The sequence below is a fragment of the Ranitomeya variabilis genome, chromosome 2 (genome assembly GCF_051348905.1).
Source record: "Ranitomeya variabilis isolate aRanVar5 chromosome 2, aRanVar5.hap1, whole genome shotgun sequence".
Lineage (NCBI taxonomy): Eukaryota > Metazoa > Chordata > Amphibia > Anura > Dendrobatidae > Ranitomeya > Ranitomeya variabilis.
The window spans coordinates 108,227,099-108,246,293 of NC_135233.1; the positions used below are offsets into that span (position 1 = coordinate 108,227,099).

At 41.5% G+C, this 19,195-nt stretch overlaps 1 protein-coding gene across 3 annotated transcripts in view; it reads left to right on the top strand.

The window, feature by feature from the left end:
* Positions 1–13,051, top strand: part of RALGAPA2 (Ral GTPase activating protein catalytic subunit alpha 2) — a 331,873-nt gene extending 318,822 nt beyond the window's left edge. For 2 of the 3 annotated variants that reach the window (XM_077282789.1, XM_077282788.1), the window contains one exon: positions 8,708–13,051. In XM_077282789.1, coding sequence (XP_077138904.1) covers positions 8,708–8,859 — 152 coding nt within the window. In that variant the 3' untranslated portion in view covers positions 8,860–13,051. The remainder of the gene's footprint in view (positions 1–8,707) is intronic. The other variant, XM_077282790.1, reaches the window with a different exon arrangement.
* Positions 13,052–19,195: the final 6,144 nt, after the last annotated feature.

Consider the following 19,195-nt stretch of genomic DNA (forward strand, 5'->3'; position numbering starts at 1 on the left):
ACACGCCAGGTGTGACCTTTGCAGGCTCCTTGGCTCTGCTTGTTTGTCTGGGCAATTTACAATTCAGCAGTAGGACTGAAAGATAGTGACAGCGTACTTGTTGTATATAATGAAGGACGCAGAGGAAGCCTGGTCTAAGGCATAATGATCAGAACTAAAGCTGTAACCTCCAGGGAAACGGGGGGATCGCTAAATTATTCCTTGGAATGCTAAGAAACAAAAGTGCATACTAAATCGCCTCTCGTATGAGGAGTGATGCATAAAATTGTGTTCCTCACTGCAAGTTATAAGGGGGCTTCTCGTCGTGGAGGATATAAGGGAAAAGACTGGAGACGGGCACTTCTATGTCTATTATATGACACTATATACGGTATTAATCAATATCCTCATTCCTTACATAATCGGCACTTGGGTATTAGTTCCGTCATAATACCCGCCATCAACATTCTCCTTATAAATCTCCCTACCCAGCGATCAGCAACATTCGCCTGTACGTGTCATGTCTAGAAGAACAGAGGTCCTCTTTATTATAAAGGTCTATAATCCGTCACAATCATCGATTATGTTACCGAACGAAAGGCGAAGAAATAATTAAATGGCAAAGTACATTCCTTCCATATGTACAAGTAAGGGATTTTACAACCACTGGCTTTTGGGGAATGTGTATTGCACACCTGCTCTTTTCATTTATTGCTATTCACCCTTTGCTTTCTACATCTTTTATCCTTTTTTTCCCCCCTTAGTTCTTGATGTCACTGATGTTTGTTTTATAAATCAATTTTCTACAATTATTGTCCAATCGAAATTTCCATTGATTTATTTTAGCCGTGGATTCTATTTATTCTATTTAAAAGCCTTCTTGATGTATAAGATATTTAACAGAATTGATGGAAAATACATCTAATTATTGAAATATAGATTTATTTTTTTTAATAAAATATATATATTTTTCAGTTTTTTGCGTTCTTTGTACTGATGATTAATACTTATTTTACTGCCTTGCTGTTAAAACACCCTGTCTGGGATAAAGCGGGTTAATTGGTTTACAGCTTGGTGTGGAAACAGACCTTCAAAGTTTCATTACAAGAAAAAGGCCAAGTAATTAGAGTTCGTGCCAGGCAGCTTGCAAGTGGAATTACAATATTTGTATGAAAGGCTTTATCTTCTGAGGTTATTACTTGCTCGTTGTGCAGCTGCTGTCGCTCTATCAATCAAGATGCTTCAGAAGAAGCTTCAAGGTTGATTGCATAGTTAAGGATTTGCCAGAAGAAAGTTCTGACTGATGGAATGTGCAAAGTTTTCGGGCTAATGGAATGTTGCGAGCGCCTGTAAGCGCCTAGGTGTGGCTGCCTTTACACACGCCGCTCTGTTTGGACTGCGCTGTTCTTTATATGCACAGGAGCAGGATTGTTCCGTAGCTTGGGTGAATACTGCTTGAGCTTGCCCAATTGGCTGAATTTGTATTAATTTGACCATCTGCCATTCTGTTTAGCTGCAGGAACATATGATACAAAAAGCCGCTCCCTCCCCCCTATCTCCATGCCCTGAGGGAACTGAAAAAAAAGGATAAAGAATTTTCATTCCTAACCCCAGACTAACAAGCATCTGCATTTTTTCACAGAACAGTTTTCTTTAAGTATGAGTGAATTAGATTTTTGTCTTCCCCTCTCCTCCCTTCTGTTCTTGCTGCTCTCCGCAAGTTTTTAATTTTATTATCAGTTTTATTTCTTTTCTTTTTTTTTTACTTTAATACAGCAGCCTATTTATGCTGAAATTCTTTTTCATCTACTATTTCAAACATAATAGAAAATCAAACGTGCAAATCTGTACATGTCGTGTCATAGATTTTACTGGAATGTCCGTCCAGGAATATAATAGTTGTCACTAATTTTAGGGTTATCTTGTTTTATGTTTTAGTTTCACAAAAAAATGGAATTGTGCCATAGTTGTTTTACAATGAGAAATAAGCAGATGTATTTGTAACCCTAAAATGCTGACCTTGGTAGGGAGTAAAGGGGTTGTCTAATATGGAAAACAAAACAATTCTTGGTTAGGTCCCTTTTGGAGAGAGGGGGTGGGCGGGTTCCTTGACAAAAAGCTGATCACAGCAAGTCATTTCCCCTGCAGCGCTACCACGGGGGAATTGGAGCATTACAGAAATCACATTGAAATGAATGTGCAGTCCACTAAATGCATGAATGTACCCATCCTTCAGAGCTGCTCTGACTAATAGTGAGTGTTGAACATGGAAGCCTCCACCGATACCATAAAAATCCCAACTAACTATGTAAAAATGGGCGCTTTAGATCATCACTCTTAAGCACACCAATTTGCTGATGAGCATATGTGGAGCTCCTTCTCAACCATTTAGACTGACTACTAGGATCACAGAACAATACTCCTCTAAGCTTCGAGGTGTCATCGAAATGGTGGAAGCCTGTACATAGTGGTTTAACTGTAGGCTCGTTATGGGAAAGAGTTAGACGTGATGCCAGAAGTATCTTTACCACTGCAGACAATTAAAAAGTTAGTAGCATGTGCCTGATAATGATGCTCATCCTTCACTAATGTGTAGAACATCTAATTCCTGAAAAAAATATATATATTCTTTTTGTAGTCATTAGGGCTCTTGTGTTTCTGCTGTGTTGCCCAGCAAGAACTGCATGAAAGCCACATTTTCTTTCACTGGCTTAAGTCTGTGTCCTAGAAGGCAAAGAACAAATATCACATCAGCACACACTGTCCAGGTGTCTTCAATCCAATAAGGGTGCAGTGCACAGACCAAGACCATGGGCCGGCTCCTGGGTGGAAATGATCAGGTAGTAAGCATTACGACATCCAGTAATCACAATCAAAATGACTGTAAAAAATATTTATTTGTAACTATTAAAATATCAAAATGGAAAAATAAACACGCTAGACCTACCCGTTTCGAGCACTAAGGCTCTTAATCATGGAATCATGGAATGATGAAGACTAGTGATGAGCGAATATACTCGTTACTCGAGATTTCCTGAACATGCGCTCGGGTGACCTCCGAGTATTTTTTAGTGCTCGGAGATTTAGTTTTCATTGCCTCAGCTGAATGATTTACAGCTATTAGCCAGGCTAAGTACATGTGGGGGTTGCCTGGTTGCTAGGGAATCTCCACATGTAATCAAGCTGACTAGTAGCTGTAAATCATCCAGCTGAGGCGAAGAAAACTAAATCTCCGAGCACTAAAAAATACTCTGAGGACACCTGAGCGTGCTCTGGAAATCTCGAGTAACGAGTATATTCCGCTCATCCCTAATTAAGAGCCTTTGTACTCCAAATGCGGAGGCCTAGTGTGTCTATTAGTATTTTTTCTCTTTTTTAATTTTAATACTAATAAATAATGCTTTTAAAGTCCATTCCATTGTGGTTGCTGGATGTCTCCCTGCCGTCTACCTGATCCTAGACGTGAACCCTGGAGGGGGCTATAATATAGCATGGACGTTTTCAGGTAATGGATTAGTGTGACAGGTTTAGCTAGTAGTTGGTGGTTTCTGAGTGATGAGTTTATAGTATTACAAGATTCCTGACAGCTACTTATATACTTCTGTTTTCCAAATATACAATGCAGTCTATTGTATATGTGGAGCACAATGAGCTTATACCTCTGTGTGTGCCTTGTTTTTCAGATCATTTTAATAAAGTATGTATGGAGTCCTATTCATGAATATTGTTGTTTTTTAGATCAGAAAATAAGAATTGCATAAGAGGCCAAGGAAGTCCTAGTACAGTGATAAGTGGTCACATTGCGTGGTCAGGTGCCAGCATGTTGGCCTCCAGTAGAATGAGTGACAACAATCCCATATTGGTGGCTTCAGACACCATTGAGGAAAATCCACATTTGATTAGCCAAAGCCAAGCGGAGTTTTACATTTCAAAGGCATATTGTTTAGAATAATTATATAATTGCACCCAGCTAAATCCCCTCACAATGATCCACTGACCTCTCTTGGTGGTGAACAGAAGGAAGGGAGTGGGCTGAATAGGGACTGTATAAATGTTTAGCTGTTTGGAGCATATAATGCTTTGGCCTCACAATGTCAGCCTGGGTGGCAGGTAATGACCTTAGGTTTTCTATATTGGTTGGAACTTGTCTTTTCTGTTATCGGAGTTATCGGACTGTATTCATCGATTAGACATTACCAATACTGAGCAGAACTGCACACTGACAGTGTGATCACAGAGAGTGTTTGTAAAGTAGTAGACGAATGGAAAGTGTCTTGGAGCTTATAAGGAAACAAAAGTCGTGTTTCCCTAATGGGAAATCCTAAGTTATTCCGGATCTACAGACGAGACCTTAGGCCAGCTGTATGGAGAGTCTGTCGCTCAGGAGGACGCATCACACAGGCCTCCCATTGAGATGGATGAAAAGATGAAAATCTGTGTACAAAATCCACCACATCGCTACAATATCGTTGGCATGCAGCAATTTTAATAATCTGGAATATGCCCAAAAATTTTGTATTAAAAAAAATCTATCCAGTGATTTTGAATGTATAAATTGAAGTTTTGCAGCGGATCTATGAGAATGTAGCCTTACACACTTTATAATGCACTGGGATTCCCTAATTACAGAGTGGCCATTCGGCTTCTGGAGCCCTAAACTATAGATAACGCTGCAGCCTCAGCGCTCTCTATAGTCACGCCCTGATGACAAGATTGTGAGATCATATTACCAGCTTTTCTGTAGTCTCCTCCCCTTCGTCCTTATTTCTCTGTCAAAAAATCAGTTTCAAAGTCTTTAGGACAAGAATTAAAGGTGTTGTCCAGGCTTAAGGTTCAAGTCTGCTGTCACTCTGTGACTGCAGACTTGTGAATCCTCACAGCGCGCACAGGATTTGCCAGCATCGGTAACCAGTGAGTGCACAACTGTAGGTATGCTATTGGCATACATGCAGGCTAGATGTGCGCGTTGTCGCCCGATATTAGTGTATTGAGTGAGTCCAGACACGTCTAGTCAGAAAGTATACACATTTTTTATTTGCGAGAACACCTAGATGAAAAAACTTTACATAAGAGGGGCGAGATTTAAATGATTAAAAAGTCTAAAGTTTATTCAGATACATTTAAAAAAAATATATAAAACAACAATAAAAAACAGTTAAGGTAGGACACCGCAGGTATACAAGAAAAAGGTGGGTACACCCAGGTAATAGATGGAAAGTACTCAACTACGTTATGTTAGTATAGGACCCCCCTGCATTTGCAAGTTTCAAACAGAATGGTAAAAGCCGCATAGTACAAACAATTTATCGTGATAATTATATAGTGTATACAAAACTAGCAACTGCACAGCGAAATTTTAGAGCAATAATAAAAGGCAAAGTTGCCATGTAAAAATCCTGTAAGCCCAATGCAGAGTTGCCAGTTATGTAAAATAAAGGGGAAAAATATACAAAGGAGAACAAGCAATTTCTTAGATAATAATAGAGTACATAATAACAGGTAGTTTACCTTTGAAAAATGACAGCTGAGGACCCACCACACCCGACGCGCGTTTCGCAATGAAATGCTTCGTCCAGGGGTCTTAGCTTATATTTGCGGTCACATGGCTGCCCAATCTTCACAGTGTGCACTGTGAGGATTCACAAGTCTGCACTCTGAGTGACTGTAGACTTCAACCCCAAGCCTGGACAGTCCCTTTAAAATTGTGTTCCAGCCCCTAAAATAATGTCAGACATCTCAAAAGGTTATTAAATAAAACAATTTTATATACTAGGGATGAGGAACCCTTGTGACCAAAAGGGTAGGATTATCACTAAAGGTGAAAATATACTATATACATTTTTTTTTTTTTTTTAATTTGTTTCCTTGAAGAAATCCACTAAACCATTTTTTCACAAGTCTTACAAATAGAGATCCTTTTATAAGCAATGGAGTCTTTTTATAATGTGTTTAATGGTTGCAGTAGCCAGACCCCTGTGGGCTACGAAGCTTAGGGTGCTCCCGCTCTCCCTCGATTACTTAATAAATCCAATCTACCCTATCCTTTGTTCCTGTTCTCTCCATTGACAGTAACTGTGGACGAACTTGTGTTTGTGGCTTTAGAGCGACCTAAGCTTCTGGGATTTGGGTTTTGATGCCGATTACTGAGGCTAAATTCACCCTTGTGAAACCTGCCTTAGCCCTCCGTATATCACCGCAGCGCTCCTCGATCGTCTGCTATATTATTAATAATGGTAATTACGCAGCACATTCTGCATTTCGGGGTTTGAGCGCTTTTAGATTTGTGCATCTCTTTAGTATTCTCCAGTGCAGCATTTTCCCTGGCATCCACTTCATTATCACTCCCCTCCATTGTGTCGGAGGGGTTAGCGCGGAGATTTTAGCATGTGCAGTTGTTTGTGGCAGTATCTCATGATTTAAAGATGATGCATAAAGAGAGTAAGTGATGAAATTAAATTCCCTCTTCCCGTGCTGCCCAGAGAGACTGTGCGCCAACTGCAAGCAACAACAGTCCTCGATTGCAACAGACATCTCTGAATTCCTCGGTGCATGGTTATAATTGTGCTGGGGAAGATTTGTTACTCGCAGGCCGTAATTTTATTCATTTTCTGTTATGTTTAGTAGCTGCTACCTCATCTGCTTCCATTCAGACGAGCTATTTTGTCCTGACCTTCAGTCATCTTCCTCTTCGGGGAATAATTGCTTTATAAGTTGATGTTTACTATATCAGCATGTGAGCTGACGTAAGCCTGGGACCTGCAGAGTGTCCTCCTCCTACTGGTTTATCATTTCTACAGTTTTGGTACCAGAGCTTGAGATAAACCTGAACCCTTCGGCTCACCCATCATACAACACACGGACAGAAGCTCTACTTATCCCCAACGCGTTTCATCACCGTTCCTTTTTCAGCACATTACTAGTGGCTGCTTCTCTCCTTCACTAATATTCCTAGAAAGCGCTGAACATTGCTTGAAGGTAACCTGACAACTTACATATGCTGCTCGGCCCACAGGAGCATGTGTCAGTCACTGGCTGCATGTTTTCAGCCATATATGTTTGATTGAAATGCTTCCGCGTTAAAAGGAAAAACATACTTTAAAAGCCGCTGAGGACAGGAGACTAGTCGGACCGGAGGGTCCCTGACATCTTCCCCTCGCCGCCAGTGACATACAGGTCACTTTTTATAGACATACGCAGGAAGAGACCGGTCGCTCCAGGGCAGCGGGTGCAGAGAGGCCAACGGGTACAAGCTCCTCTAACTAGTCCCCTACTCGGCTTGGTCCCTGTGTGCATTTAAAGTATATTTTTCTCTGAAATACCGCAGCGTTTCAATGTCAAACATACCGGGCCAAAAACATTCATCCAGAGTCTGATACGTGCCGCCCGTGGATCAGGCTGCATGCATCTGCTGCCAGGTTCCCTTTAAAGTGGTGGGTCAGGGATTGGGAAAAATATGTCTTCCATTCTCCAAAGACTGTGTCTAGTATTGCAACTGTTCTCATTGCTTAATTGCAATACCAGGCATAGCCTATGGGCAAGAGTGGCGCTATTTTTTGGGTGGGAGAACATTGCTGGTAGGACTGAAAAACCCTACCAGCACATTCACACGTGGGCCTGCCAGGTCATTTTGCAGCATGGTAAAACTACTCATGTTTTATTGTGCATGCAAAAAGAATGCAGACCATCACTGCAGTCATTTACTGCAAAATTGCAAAAGGACGGCGCCACTCTGCCTATCTGAAAGTAGCCTAAATGATCGCCATGTTATAGCGCATTTCATCGGTCCACTATGTGAAGCACAGTTACAGGGTACAGCCCCCCATATCAGCGGCACAGTGTTCACATACATGGTTATTGTGCATTGGGTGAGTGCGGAGAGCTGGGCTACGAGTAAATGCTTTACGTCATAGGAAGCCCTGTTACTGCCTTTTGTGACACTTTGTGTTCACTATTATACTGTAGATTGTAGTTACGTCTCAGTTCTCGTAGTGCATTTCTGGATTGGGTATCCCATATGTTGCTTAACCCTTAAATTTAGGCTAAATTTAAGTTATTGGGCCCTGTGTGAAAATTTGTCCAAAAAAATAAAAACAGTGGCCTGTAGCAACCAATCAGATTTTGGCTTCTAACTTTTTCAGAGCAGAGACTGGTGATCAAATTGGTCCCTGTAGGCAACATCTGCTGCTTTGCCCTTGTTTTCATACTGGAGGAGGACTTCTGTGGCCCAGGGCTGGAGCTTGTAGACGTCTTTTATTGAACATGCGCTGTTGTTTATAAGGTTTTCTTATGTAATATATGCATTACTTACCAGTAGTCCACGTCATTTTTACTGGTCTTAAAGGGATTGTTCAGTAGGCGTTCTTACATAAAATCTGATCTCTAAGGGTCTTGGGGTAGTAATAGTTAAGAACATTTGTGTAATATTGAGAAGGAATATACTAGGTAGCTGAGTTCTGATGCAGAAACCAAACCACTAAATACATCTGGAAGCTGGAGATACTGATACGTAGAAAGTGTCTGGAAGAATGTGTAGGAGTGAAGGTCCCAGCACGTGATCCAACGCTGGATAACATCAGTCACCCTGAAGAAATGCTATCAAATTACCGATTTTTGTGTAAACCTGTTGAATCTGACATTTTTCTGTTGGGACCTGCTCGTCTTTGTAATGAAAATCTCCACACAGCCATGTAAACCTTCTCTCAATGTTTAATTTCCTTTTATTTTCTAGGTCTCCCTTCGAGTACCAGTTCTGATCTGTCGGTGAGCACAGGACCAGACCCACCAGAGCCCACCTCGCCAACACTAACCCGTGCCACCAGAACTAAGGTTTCGGGAAAGCTCCGACGCTCCGCCAGTGCTGTCAGCAAATCTTCCAATTGAAGCACTTTTTTTTTTTTTTTTTATACTGAACTCTAGTAAAGAGCTGTTTTTAATCGTAAAAGAAAAAAAAATCTATAGAAATCTATGACTTTGCACCTGTGAATATAACTTTTTAAAAAGGACGAGCTGTGCTATTGTTGTAATGTGTGCCTGATGGGGCAGGACCCCCCTGGGCAGGTTGGTCGTAAGCGACCATTAGGCACTGAGGTATGATGTAACTATGATGACGGCAAGAGGATTGTCTGACAAAGCGTAATGATGCAACTGCACCGAAGGCCGAGGGACCACATCTGCCACCGGCAGGAAGCACAACAACACTTCTCGCAAGGCTTTTTAGGTATGAAGGATGTGATTGCCTCACATTGTTACGGCTAGCTGTGTAACACTTTCACTGCTGGGAAGTGGAACAGAGGGCGCACTAAACAAGGCTAAGCCACGTATATTTAACCTTCTCGTATACCGGGTTCCTTTCAGAACAGGCTGAAGTATGGATCTGTGGGAACAGGGCCTTAAATATGTGAATTTTCCAGTGGTGTGTATAAAAGAGGGGGAAAAAATCTATATTTTTATCTGCAGAGATCTTGGCCCAATGATATTTAGCTTGGCGATATTTAGCTTGGCGCAAAGAAATGGAATTTTAAGGGACAAATCCACCTTGAAAGCATCTTGTGACATCAGAAGATAATCTAGTTGAGGGTCAGACACCCACTAGGTACAAAACCCAAATCGCCCTTAGGGCTACTGGGAGACGTACGTCACTGGAAATTATTGACGCAGGTTTTCAACGCTCATGAATAGTCTCTTTAGAAGATGCTTTTAAGATGGGATTTTCCTTGACGTGCACCACCACCATGGCATCTGCTCTAGGAGATCTCAGATCTGCTTCATTTTCTCTGTTCTCACTGTTGTCTTGTTATTTTGCATGGTTTCCGCACATATTTATACAATTTTTGTTTTTAATGTTTTATTTCAGACCCTAATTTCCTAAATGAAGGGGGGAAAAAAAAAACAAAAGTTTATTTCCAGTTTTGCTCCAGGCGTTCCTTTGTTTTAAGTTTATGTTTAATTGAGCGTATTGTCTTCGTGGCCTTGTACGTTGCTTTCACTTCTGTATGTTGGATACTGCTTAATTTTCGTGTGATTTTCTTACATTTTTCGGTCTTCTGAATTAGCGACTTAGGACGTTGATCGATGTGGTTCAGTTACATTAGTCATATATGAAGTAGATGTCTTTACATGCAGCTGGATGCATATTCGGGCACTTGTGCGTTTTGTGTGTGTCGATGGGATTTTTGCACTAATTTAAGTGATTTTTTTCTGTACTTTATTCAGGCTTGTACCCATTAGTTTGAAGTAAATAGGGACTGTAGATTACACTGAAATGTCGCTCCATGGACTTTAAATGAAGAGCAGAAGCTTTATTTCCACTTTCAGACAGCGATGGCAGAGCATTAAGCAGCATGAATCTCCTGAGGCTAAATCAACAGATGTCTTCACAGTGAGAGAGCCTGCGACTGTAAATCCGGGCCTCCCAGACGCCTCTTGCCACCTTCACTTGCTCATCTCCAGCAGGTCAACTGCAAATTAGTAGTAATTGTGTCATTTGCATATTGGACGCTGTGTAGCCCCCATGTTTGTGTTGTATAGGTGGAAGATTGTTATGATTAGCACCTAGTACAGGAGGACAGATTTACCCTAGCAGCAATCTTTCCAATATAATTAAATGGGTTATCGAGACGTTAAGGTTTTTTGGCCATAGGACTACAAACTTGCCGGCAGATAGTTGCTGACTCCCATGCCTGTTATGCCCTGCGACGATCCCTGCTGGCTCAGAGCGGTTACAGACCGATCCTGCCGGCAATTCTCCTGCTTCTGATGAAGTCATGTTGACAGAGCAGCTCCTTCTTTCGCTTTGCTCTGTCGATAGCGTGTCACTACCGATGTCATGCTGATTGAAAGCTGGCTCCACGCTGCCTAACTGCAGGAAACCAGCTCTGTCAGCATGATGTCAGCAGTGACGCGCTATCAACAAAGCAAAGCAGGAGAGCTAGAACTGTTCTGTTGATGTGAGGTCTATTTAAGCTGGAGAATCACTGCCTGAACCGGAAGAAATCGTCGCAGGGCAGAACAGGCATGAAGTTAGCAACTACGTGTCGGTAAATTCTTTGCCATATCGGGAAAAATGCCCAAAGTTCTAAATAAAACCCTGTAAGGGGCCATAGACCTGACGCTTATACTTTGGCTAATTCCACAGAAGCTAATGTAGTAAGTTGTGTACTGAGGACATATTTGGAATCTATACTGTTAATAATTGTCATCCAACACAAAAAAATGCATTCTTGCGTTTTTTTCTATTTTGGTGTATGTATGTACAGACTACACAAACTTCTCCATAATTAAAATATATTGGAAAGTTTATCTGATCAGTCATACATATATATGTCATTCCTACCTAATTCTACTTATATCATATACACTATAAGTCAACAGCATTAGGACGGCCTGTGATCAAACCCAGACCTGCATGCAGTGGCCAGGAGCCCTGCCATTGTAACAGTAACGCCTGGGTGCACTTGTGGAATGGTGTGCCCAATGGCCTCCGCACTTCTGTCCACATCCAATGGCCACAGTGTGAAAACCTAACACTAATCCTGAATAGTGGGATATCCTGGTAATCGATTTTACCACCAACTACAAAATTAGGTCAAGGGTGTTGTCCATGGACTTTATCTGATTTTGCAGCTGAGCCCCATTCTAGTGCAGACTATGGACACATTGCTGTTTTTGGAACAAAAGCAGACATTTATGTAATCTTAGACAATCTTTTTGAAGGGCTATTCCTGTCTTAGACATATTAGACCCTTCTGTAGACTGTACAGGACAGAAGTACACTTACACGACCACTCACTGCTGCCGCTTCACCAGCGAGACTGGGAACGGGGATCGTACCTGACAGCTTTTACAGCCAGTGTTCTAGGAGATAAGACTTGTGGTGAGCAAAGTGCACTAGCAAAAAGCTTACCCACACCAGTGTCCCAAATTCTCTACCCTAAATATGCACTTGGACGGGAGTATGACGGAGCGTCTTAAGGGTCACACGCACCCTTCTTAAAGTCCTGGTTTTCAGGAGGTTTTGGAATAATTTTTCCTTCACTTGGGAAGTATGAGATTGGAGAGGTGGGACTCGCATCTATCAGATGTTTTTTGGCTTATCCTGTGGATGGACGGAAATGTATAAAATGGGAATAGCCTCTTAAATATGTAGGCTGGCGACATGGCCTGTTAGCAGTTATCAGCCGCTATGGATATTCATGGGGATGTAATCGCTGGCTGCCATAAAGTGAAGATGCTGACGTTTTACCAGGGCTGGAATCATTGTGCCATGTACAGTAGTAGGAATGGGTGTAATGTTTTTAGCTTGCGCAGAGGATTACACTCTGTTCTCTCCGGATTCCTGCTCTTCATCTCGGTGATATTTATTCAGCACTCAGGGTGATGTGGAGAGGATTTAAGCACTTTGGCTGTCAGTTCCTCTGGAATTACAAAGGTGATGGCTGTAAATATGAGTCAGTGCAGAATTCAGAATCGCATTCATCTTGCCGATCACCATTAAGTCTGTTTTAGAAGCTGTCAGTCACCCTGTGTTCAGTCCGTACCACCCAGATCTCACTTGTATGGAACGTGAAATGGAAAAGAAGAAAAAAGTGGACCAGAAAGATTTTCTTTCTTTCCTTCAAATATTGTTTGTCTTGGTCTTTAGACGACTGGGAGTGAACAGGGTTCTTTGTATTCTTGTGGGTTGTGCGTGAACTTGATATTGGGGTTTGTGGCCTTTCTCTGTGTGCGGGGGCCACCTTGTCACAGGCCTTTCTCGCACTGGTTGGGGAAGTTTTCAGTGTGAACAGTCAGTTCTGGATGTTCTGTATTCTTAAATTCTATTAGATGTTGTACATAGGAATATAAATGTATATTACAAATCATGTTCTTTATATTGAGGGTGTGTTATAAGAAATGCGGGTTCTTTCAATTTTCCCTTTTGGTGCATTAATTGTAATATTTGTAAAACAAAATGAATGCTTGAAAACCCTCAATTTACTGCTGACATATCATTTGTTCTTTTTAAATATTTCCTGAAATGATTTGTGTTTTTCCTAATTTCAATTGAATTTAATTAAAAGTATTTAAAATTCCTGCTCGGTCTCTTTATGTATGCAGTAGATGTCATTTCCTTTCTGTAGCTTTTACAGCACCATTATTTTACAGCTTTGCATGAAGATTATCATCAGTCCCTATCGCCAATAGGCCTCAAAATAAAATATCCATATCTCCGTCTCGGACACAAGGGTCAATTTCACAGACCGTGGTCAGTGCCGTTCTATGCATAAATCTAAAGTTTATTTTATTTGCTGATCAGATAAATATGCTTTTTTTCCACTTATGAGACACTTCTACTCTCTCCTGAAAGCAAACATCATTCACTTATAAATATATATAAAATCTGTCTTGCTCAAGACCAGATGGACTGCCATTTCACTGATACATCAAAATGCAGCTGCCTATGCCATAGTTCTTTTCCTTTCTAGTAGATGTTTTATTTCACAAGTATCATATTCCCCGCTGCAGTAATGCTGTATAATGTCCTTCACGCTGCTTCTATCCATCTGCTACATAGACAGAAGAGCAAGAATGTGTGCACTGTGTATGGTAGACATCATAGCAGCTCGTCTTCACCCACTAGCTCAGAAATAACTGAAAAAATTGGAGAGAGCCAGCAGAGAGGAAAACTGGTGAAAAGTGCATTATACAAGTCGCATAATAACCAAAAACTGTTATTCCTCACACACACAAAAACTTATTCTAAAACGATAGGTAGACTTTAAATATCAAAGAAAAAATATTTAATGATTTTTTTATTTTTTGTTTGCATGTGGACAGATTGTGACTTGCCATTATGACATGTTGTACAGCCATGTAGATGCATATACAGTGATGAGCAAATATTTAACAATGCTAAGAACTTTTGACTTTCAGACTCCATCTCTCACCATCCACTACAGCTTTGACCGTGACACTACCATTGTTTTATAGACAATCATCTTGGATATCGCATACATAGATTTGACTTGCAACTATTTAGCATATGATTAGTTATGCAGATTCGTGACATTTTTTCTTTTTGCCTGAATTTTTCGGTGCATGCTCTCAATTCGAATCAAGCATGTGTCAACCGAAATCTGATCTCAGGTCTGTTCTACACATTCTCAAAGTTTGTGCCTCCTGGTCGACTCACTTGGGTATGTATACAGTTTCTTCATCAACTCTACCCACCAGTGTTTGATTGGGTTAAGGTCAAGGGGACTGCGGGGGACTATGTGCTGCCGAGAACGATTATTTTTAAGCAAGCTTAAAAATCATAGCAACTGACTAGTGTTTTGCATGTTTGTGGGTTGATTAACAGCCTGATAACAGTGCTAGAGTATTATTATTAGATGAGACTTCCTAGGAGCGCTTGTTCATAATAATGTAAATCCAGCATTAGCTTCCTGCAATAAAGTCTTGGAAAGCTCTGATACAGACAGTGCCCCTCTTCCTAGCTGAATGCAAATATAGGCCAGGTAAGACGGCCGCTGGAAATATCTGGCTTGTCTCAAACGCAGCTCCGTGTGCTAATCACATTTTGGACGGTGCCAGAACTGCCTGCTAGTTCATATATTATTCTTCAGAAAAAGATCCAGAATAGTTCAAGCTGAAAATTTTTGTGGGGTTAATTTGGAAAAAATGTTATGTGCACTTGTAAATACAGTATGTAAGCCAATGACTTCAACTGTAGGTTAATTTTGGTTAGTGTGCTGTCTGTTACACTCACTGACCAAAAAAATCGGCCATCTGAATGAGGCCTTAGGCTACATTCACACACAGGTGTCTATTTTTTCATGCACTTAAAATGTTAACTTCTCTTCGTATGTGTCATCTGTTTTGCACGTTTGTTAAAAAACTAAAGTTGGCAGACTGTCTGAACGTTTTCTTATCCATTGACTCTTAACAATGGATCAGTAAAAAACTAATGAAAGTACAAAGTCTGTTTTCTATTTTTCATCATCATTTATTGTTATAGCGCCATTTATTCCATGGCGCTTTACATGTGAAAAGGGGTATACATAAGGCTGTATGCACACGTTGCGGATTTGACTGTGGAATTTTCTGTGCAGATTCTGCATTTCTTGGCAGAAAACGCAGGTCAGAATCTGCACTTTTTTTGCATTTTTGCTGCGGATTTCTTCCTTTTTTTTTTTTTTACCCCTGCGGATTTCTATTATGGAATGGATGCAAAAACGCAGCAGATCCGCAAAAAGAATTGGCATGGTCCTTTTTTGAATCCGCTGTGTTTTCTGTGTAGATTTTTCCGCACCATTAGCACACCCATTTTTTTTTTTTACATTGATTTACATTGTACTGTAAATCACTTTCGGATCTGCAGTGTTTCTGCGCGGAAAAAAAACGCTGCGGATCTGCAGGAAATCTGCAACGTGTGCACATAGCCTTATAAAAAGACAAGTACAATAATATAGACCAAAACAAGTCAGCGACTGGTACAGGTGGAGAGAGGACCATGCCCACGATGGCTCACGGGCTGAAAGATCCGTGTTTACCAGATCCCCATATACATGCTGTGAGTCTCACGTCCCGGAAACATGGATCCGTTTGTTAAACTGATGTGTGATGAAACTCTATGGGTTGGTGTGCTCCCAAAGGAAAAAAAAACACACATGGACGTCTACAATGAGAACGCCTTACTGAGCACTTTATAAAGAGTGCAACTCCACTACATGCCTGGGCTTCTTTTGGGGGTTTTGTAAAGTCGACATTGTATTTTGTCGCAGTATGTTATGGTGTCAAACATTTTACCTTCTAAGAGCCACGACTTTACAGATTTGGGGATTGTTTTTGCAGGATGACTTTTTCTTTTAGCGGCACCGTTTAATGTACCATATAATGTACTGAAAACCCCTTCATTAGGCCCGCATCTGTTAACCCTTCAGCACCCCGAGATTATGTTGTGGGGGGAGATGAGTGACAAGGGGGGGCCTTCTCCCTTCATATAACTTCTTCGTTGCCACAGTTGTAACTGAATGTGACCTCTAAGGGTATGTTTCCACGTTCAGGAAACGCTGCTTGTTTGACGCTGCGCAGCGCTGCAGCGTCAAACAAGCAGCGTCCAGATGTTCCAGCATAGTGGAGGGGATTTTATGAAATCCTGTCTCCACTATGCGTGGAAACCCGCACGCAGCGGCCCTGCGACTACGGACATGCTGCGCGTCTTTTCAGATCGCAGCATGCCCGTACACCTTGCGGGGACGCAGCGTCCCCGCAAGGCATATCACAGGGCCCTATGGGAGAGAGCGATCATCCCGGATGTGAAGAGTTAACACATCCGGCATGATCGCGTCCCATTAAGGGGGCGGGGCTTAGCGCCGAGCGGCTTCGCCGCTGTGGCGATACCGCCGCCCATCCGTACCGTGGAGACATACCCTAAGTGTATGTGCACACATTGCAGATTTTGCTGTGGATCCGCAGTGGTTTTGACGCACAACTTGTGCACGTGGCCGAAAGCTTTGATCAGCCAGTGCAGTGGAAGCCTACCATTACACTGGGCATGTGCCATACACTTCCTACACCTTCCACAATAAATATACTGCAGATGGCGCCAAGCTGTTAACAAATTAGTGTTTTTAGATGAACATTTTCTGTTATGAGGGTTTTATAACCCCTTTAACTGAATTGTCACATACTTTGCCGATTTTGTAACCACAGGAACAAACCGTGGGGTTACTGTTCTTCATGTTAGAAGTTAATGGAGGTTTCTTTGCATTGATCTTACTCCTGGCTACACCCACAATCAGGCGATGGGGATCAGCCTTCCTTATTACAATACTGTATTCTACTCCTATGTAGCTGTAATCTTTTTTAACAAGGCTCGGATGTCCAATATCTGGTCTCTTCAGGCGTTGGCTACTTTGCACATCTTGGACACCTGTCTAATTTACCAGGTTGTTTTCCCCAGTGACCCGAAGTGAACACGATGAACACATCACCTCACGTTCACATGGGACCCACAAGCTGCTTGACCTGTCAGCTGTAAATGCTCGATGGACATGTCTAATCATGGTGGAATCTTGTCTTTGTGAAGTTGTCATTTCTTCTAATAGAAATTTATGCAGGTTATAGTTCTGGTAATAGTTATCAAGCCATTAAATATGGTTCCATCTCCAGAAAACCCTTGTCCCTTCCTACCGTGGAGAGGCTTTTTAGTGTGTGAGGTAGAAGCATTTGTACAATCTATATCCTGCTCCAATGCCACACAAGTATAGAGCACCATTTACCATCTGTTGCTGGTTTCTGGAAGCCCCATAGTCAGATTTTAGGGAAACTGTCACCTGAAGTAGCTGAATATAGTGTGCACTCTTGACCAGACTAGGACTCTCCTCTTCAGATTGGGGTACTCATAGGGGCTCGGGCTTTGGGTGTTGGACCAAGGATGTAATCGGACATGAACCGATATCAAACCAGTTGAAAGGAAATGTTGGTTTCCCATGGTTCCAAGAGCAAATGGAAAAATCCAGCTCTGGCCGGTTTCACACGTCAGTGGCTCCAGTACGTGTGGTGGCAGTTTCCTCCCGTACCGGAGACACTGACACACGTAGACACATTAAAATGAATGTGTCTCTGCACATCAGCGTGTTTTTACGGACCGTGTGCAAAACACGGAGACAGGTCAGTGTTTGTGGGAGCACACGCACCCATTAAAGTCAATGGGTGCCTGTAAACGCGTACCGCACACGGATGCCGTTCGTGTGCTTTTTTTTTTTAAAGTCATAGGGTTAAAATTGTTTCAAAACACGGACACACGGACAGCACACGGATGATGAACACGGACATCACACGGATGGCCTACGTGCGCACACGGATAAGTCTGGAACCGTTTCTTCACGTACCGGAAAAATCTGGACTTGTGAGACTGGCCTTAGAGTAGAGCAAGGAGAGTAACAAACATAATAGAACAAAACATTAAAAGGGGGGAAGAAGAGACAAGGTTCTAGCGCCATAGTAAGGCCACGTTCACATGTTGAGTATTTGGGGAGTTTTTTACCTCAGTATTTGTAAGCCAAAGCCAGGAGTGGGTGATAAATACAGAAGTGGTGACATGTTTCTATTATACTTTTCCTCTGGTGGTTGTTCTCCTGATTTGAGCTTACAAATACTGAGGTAAAATACTGACCAAATATTCAAAGTGTGAACGTGGCCTAATCCAGTGATCGTGATTATACAAACATGTAATCTTTATTAGTTTATATTAAAGAAAAATTGGGGGAAATAAAAATTGTAGGTCCATAGAAAAAATGGTGACTCATAACGTACAATAGGACACGATAAATGTAATTTGCAACCCTGAGATGAAGGCTTCTACCACAACACATGTCGAGGCTGGCGCCAATCGAGAAGGAGAGGACAAATAGATGATGGCTCTTGTTTTTGGATTCACATTTTGTTATTTATACACTACTGTTCTACTATTGCCTGAAAGGGAATCTGCCAACAGGCATTTGCTACCTCATCTGAGAGCAGCATGAACTAGGGAAAGAGACCACAATTCCATTGATGTATCACTTAGTTTACAGGTGCAGCATTTGTGACAGAGTTTTTAGCAGGGCTGAGAAAGCAGCCCACACCAGGCACTGTATGTACATAGTCTATAGACAGTGAGTTGCTTATCCCAGGAGGGGGAGTGGTTGGTCCAGCAGGCACATGAGCTGTAGTAGTGATAATCTGCAGGTGATAAAACCTTCATTGGGAGTAAAGACAGCACACAGCCTAATAAGTGACACATCCCTGGATTCAGTTTTTTAACCTCTACCTCACTACCTCATTCTGTCCTCGGATTATATAATAAAAATCTGCTGACAGATTTTAAGTTCTGCATACATTTTATTATATGTATTATCCCACCCATAGTTGATCATACTATTAGTATTCAGTAGCTCCTTCATCCAATAAATGTGTTTGTACTATCATTACATTTATCAAGTCCTATCCTGCTGCTGTCGCCATTTTTCTGTGGACCTAAAGTTTTTATTTCCTTTTTTTTTTAAATAAACTAATAAAGTGTACATGTTTTATAATCACAATTGCCTTATTATTGTGGGTTTAATACCATGTTTCCTCTCCCCCTTTTTGATGTTATGTTATGGGTTACCCACAATGTTGTATGTTCCTCCTTATTCATTATACTTTATATTGTATATTGTGAGGTGCTGTTGTCCTTATGCATATCTAATCC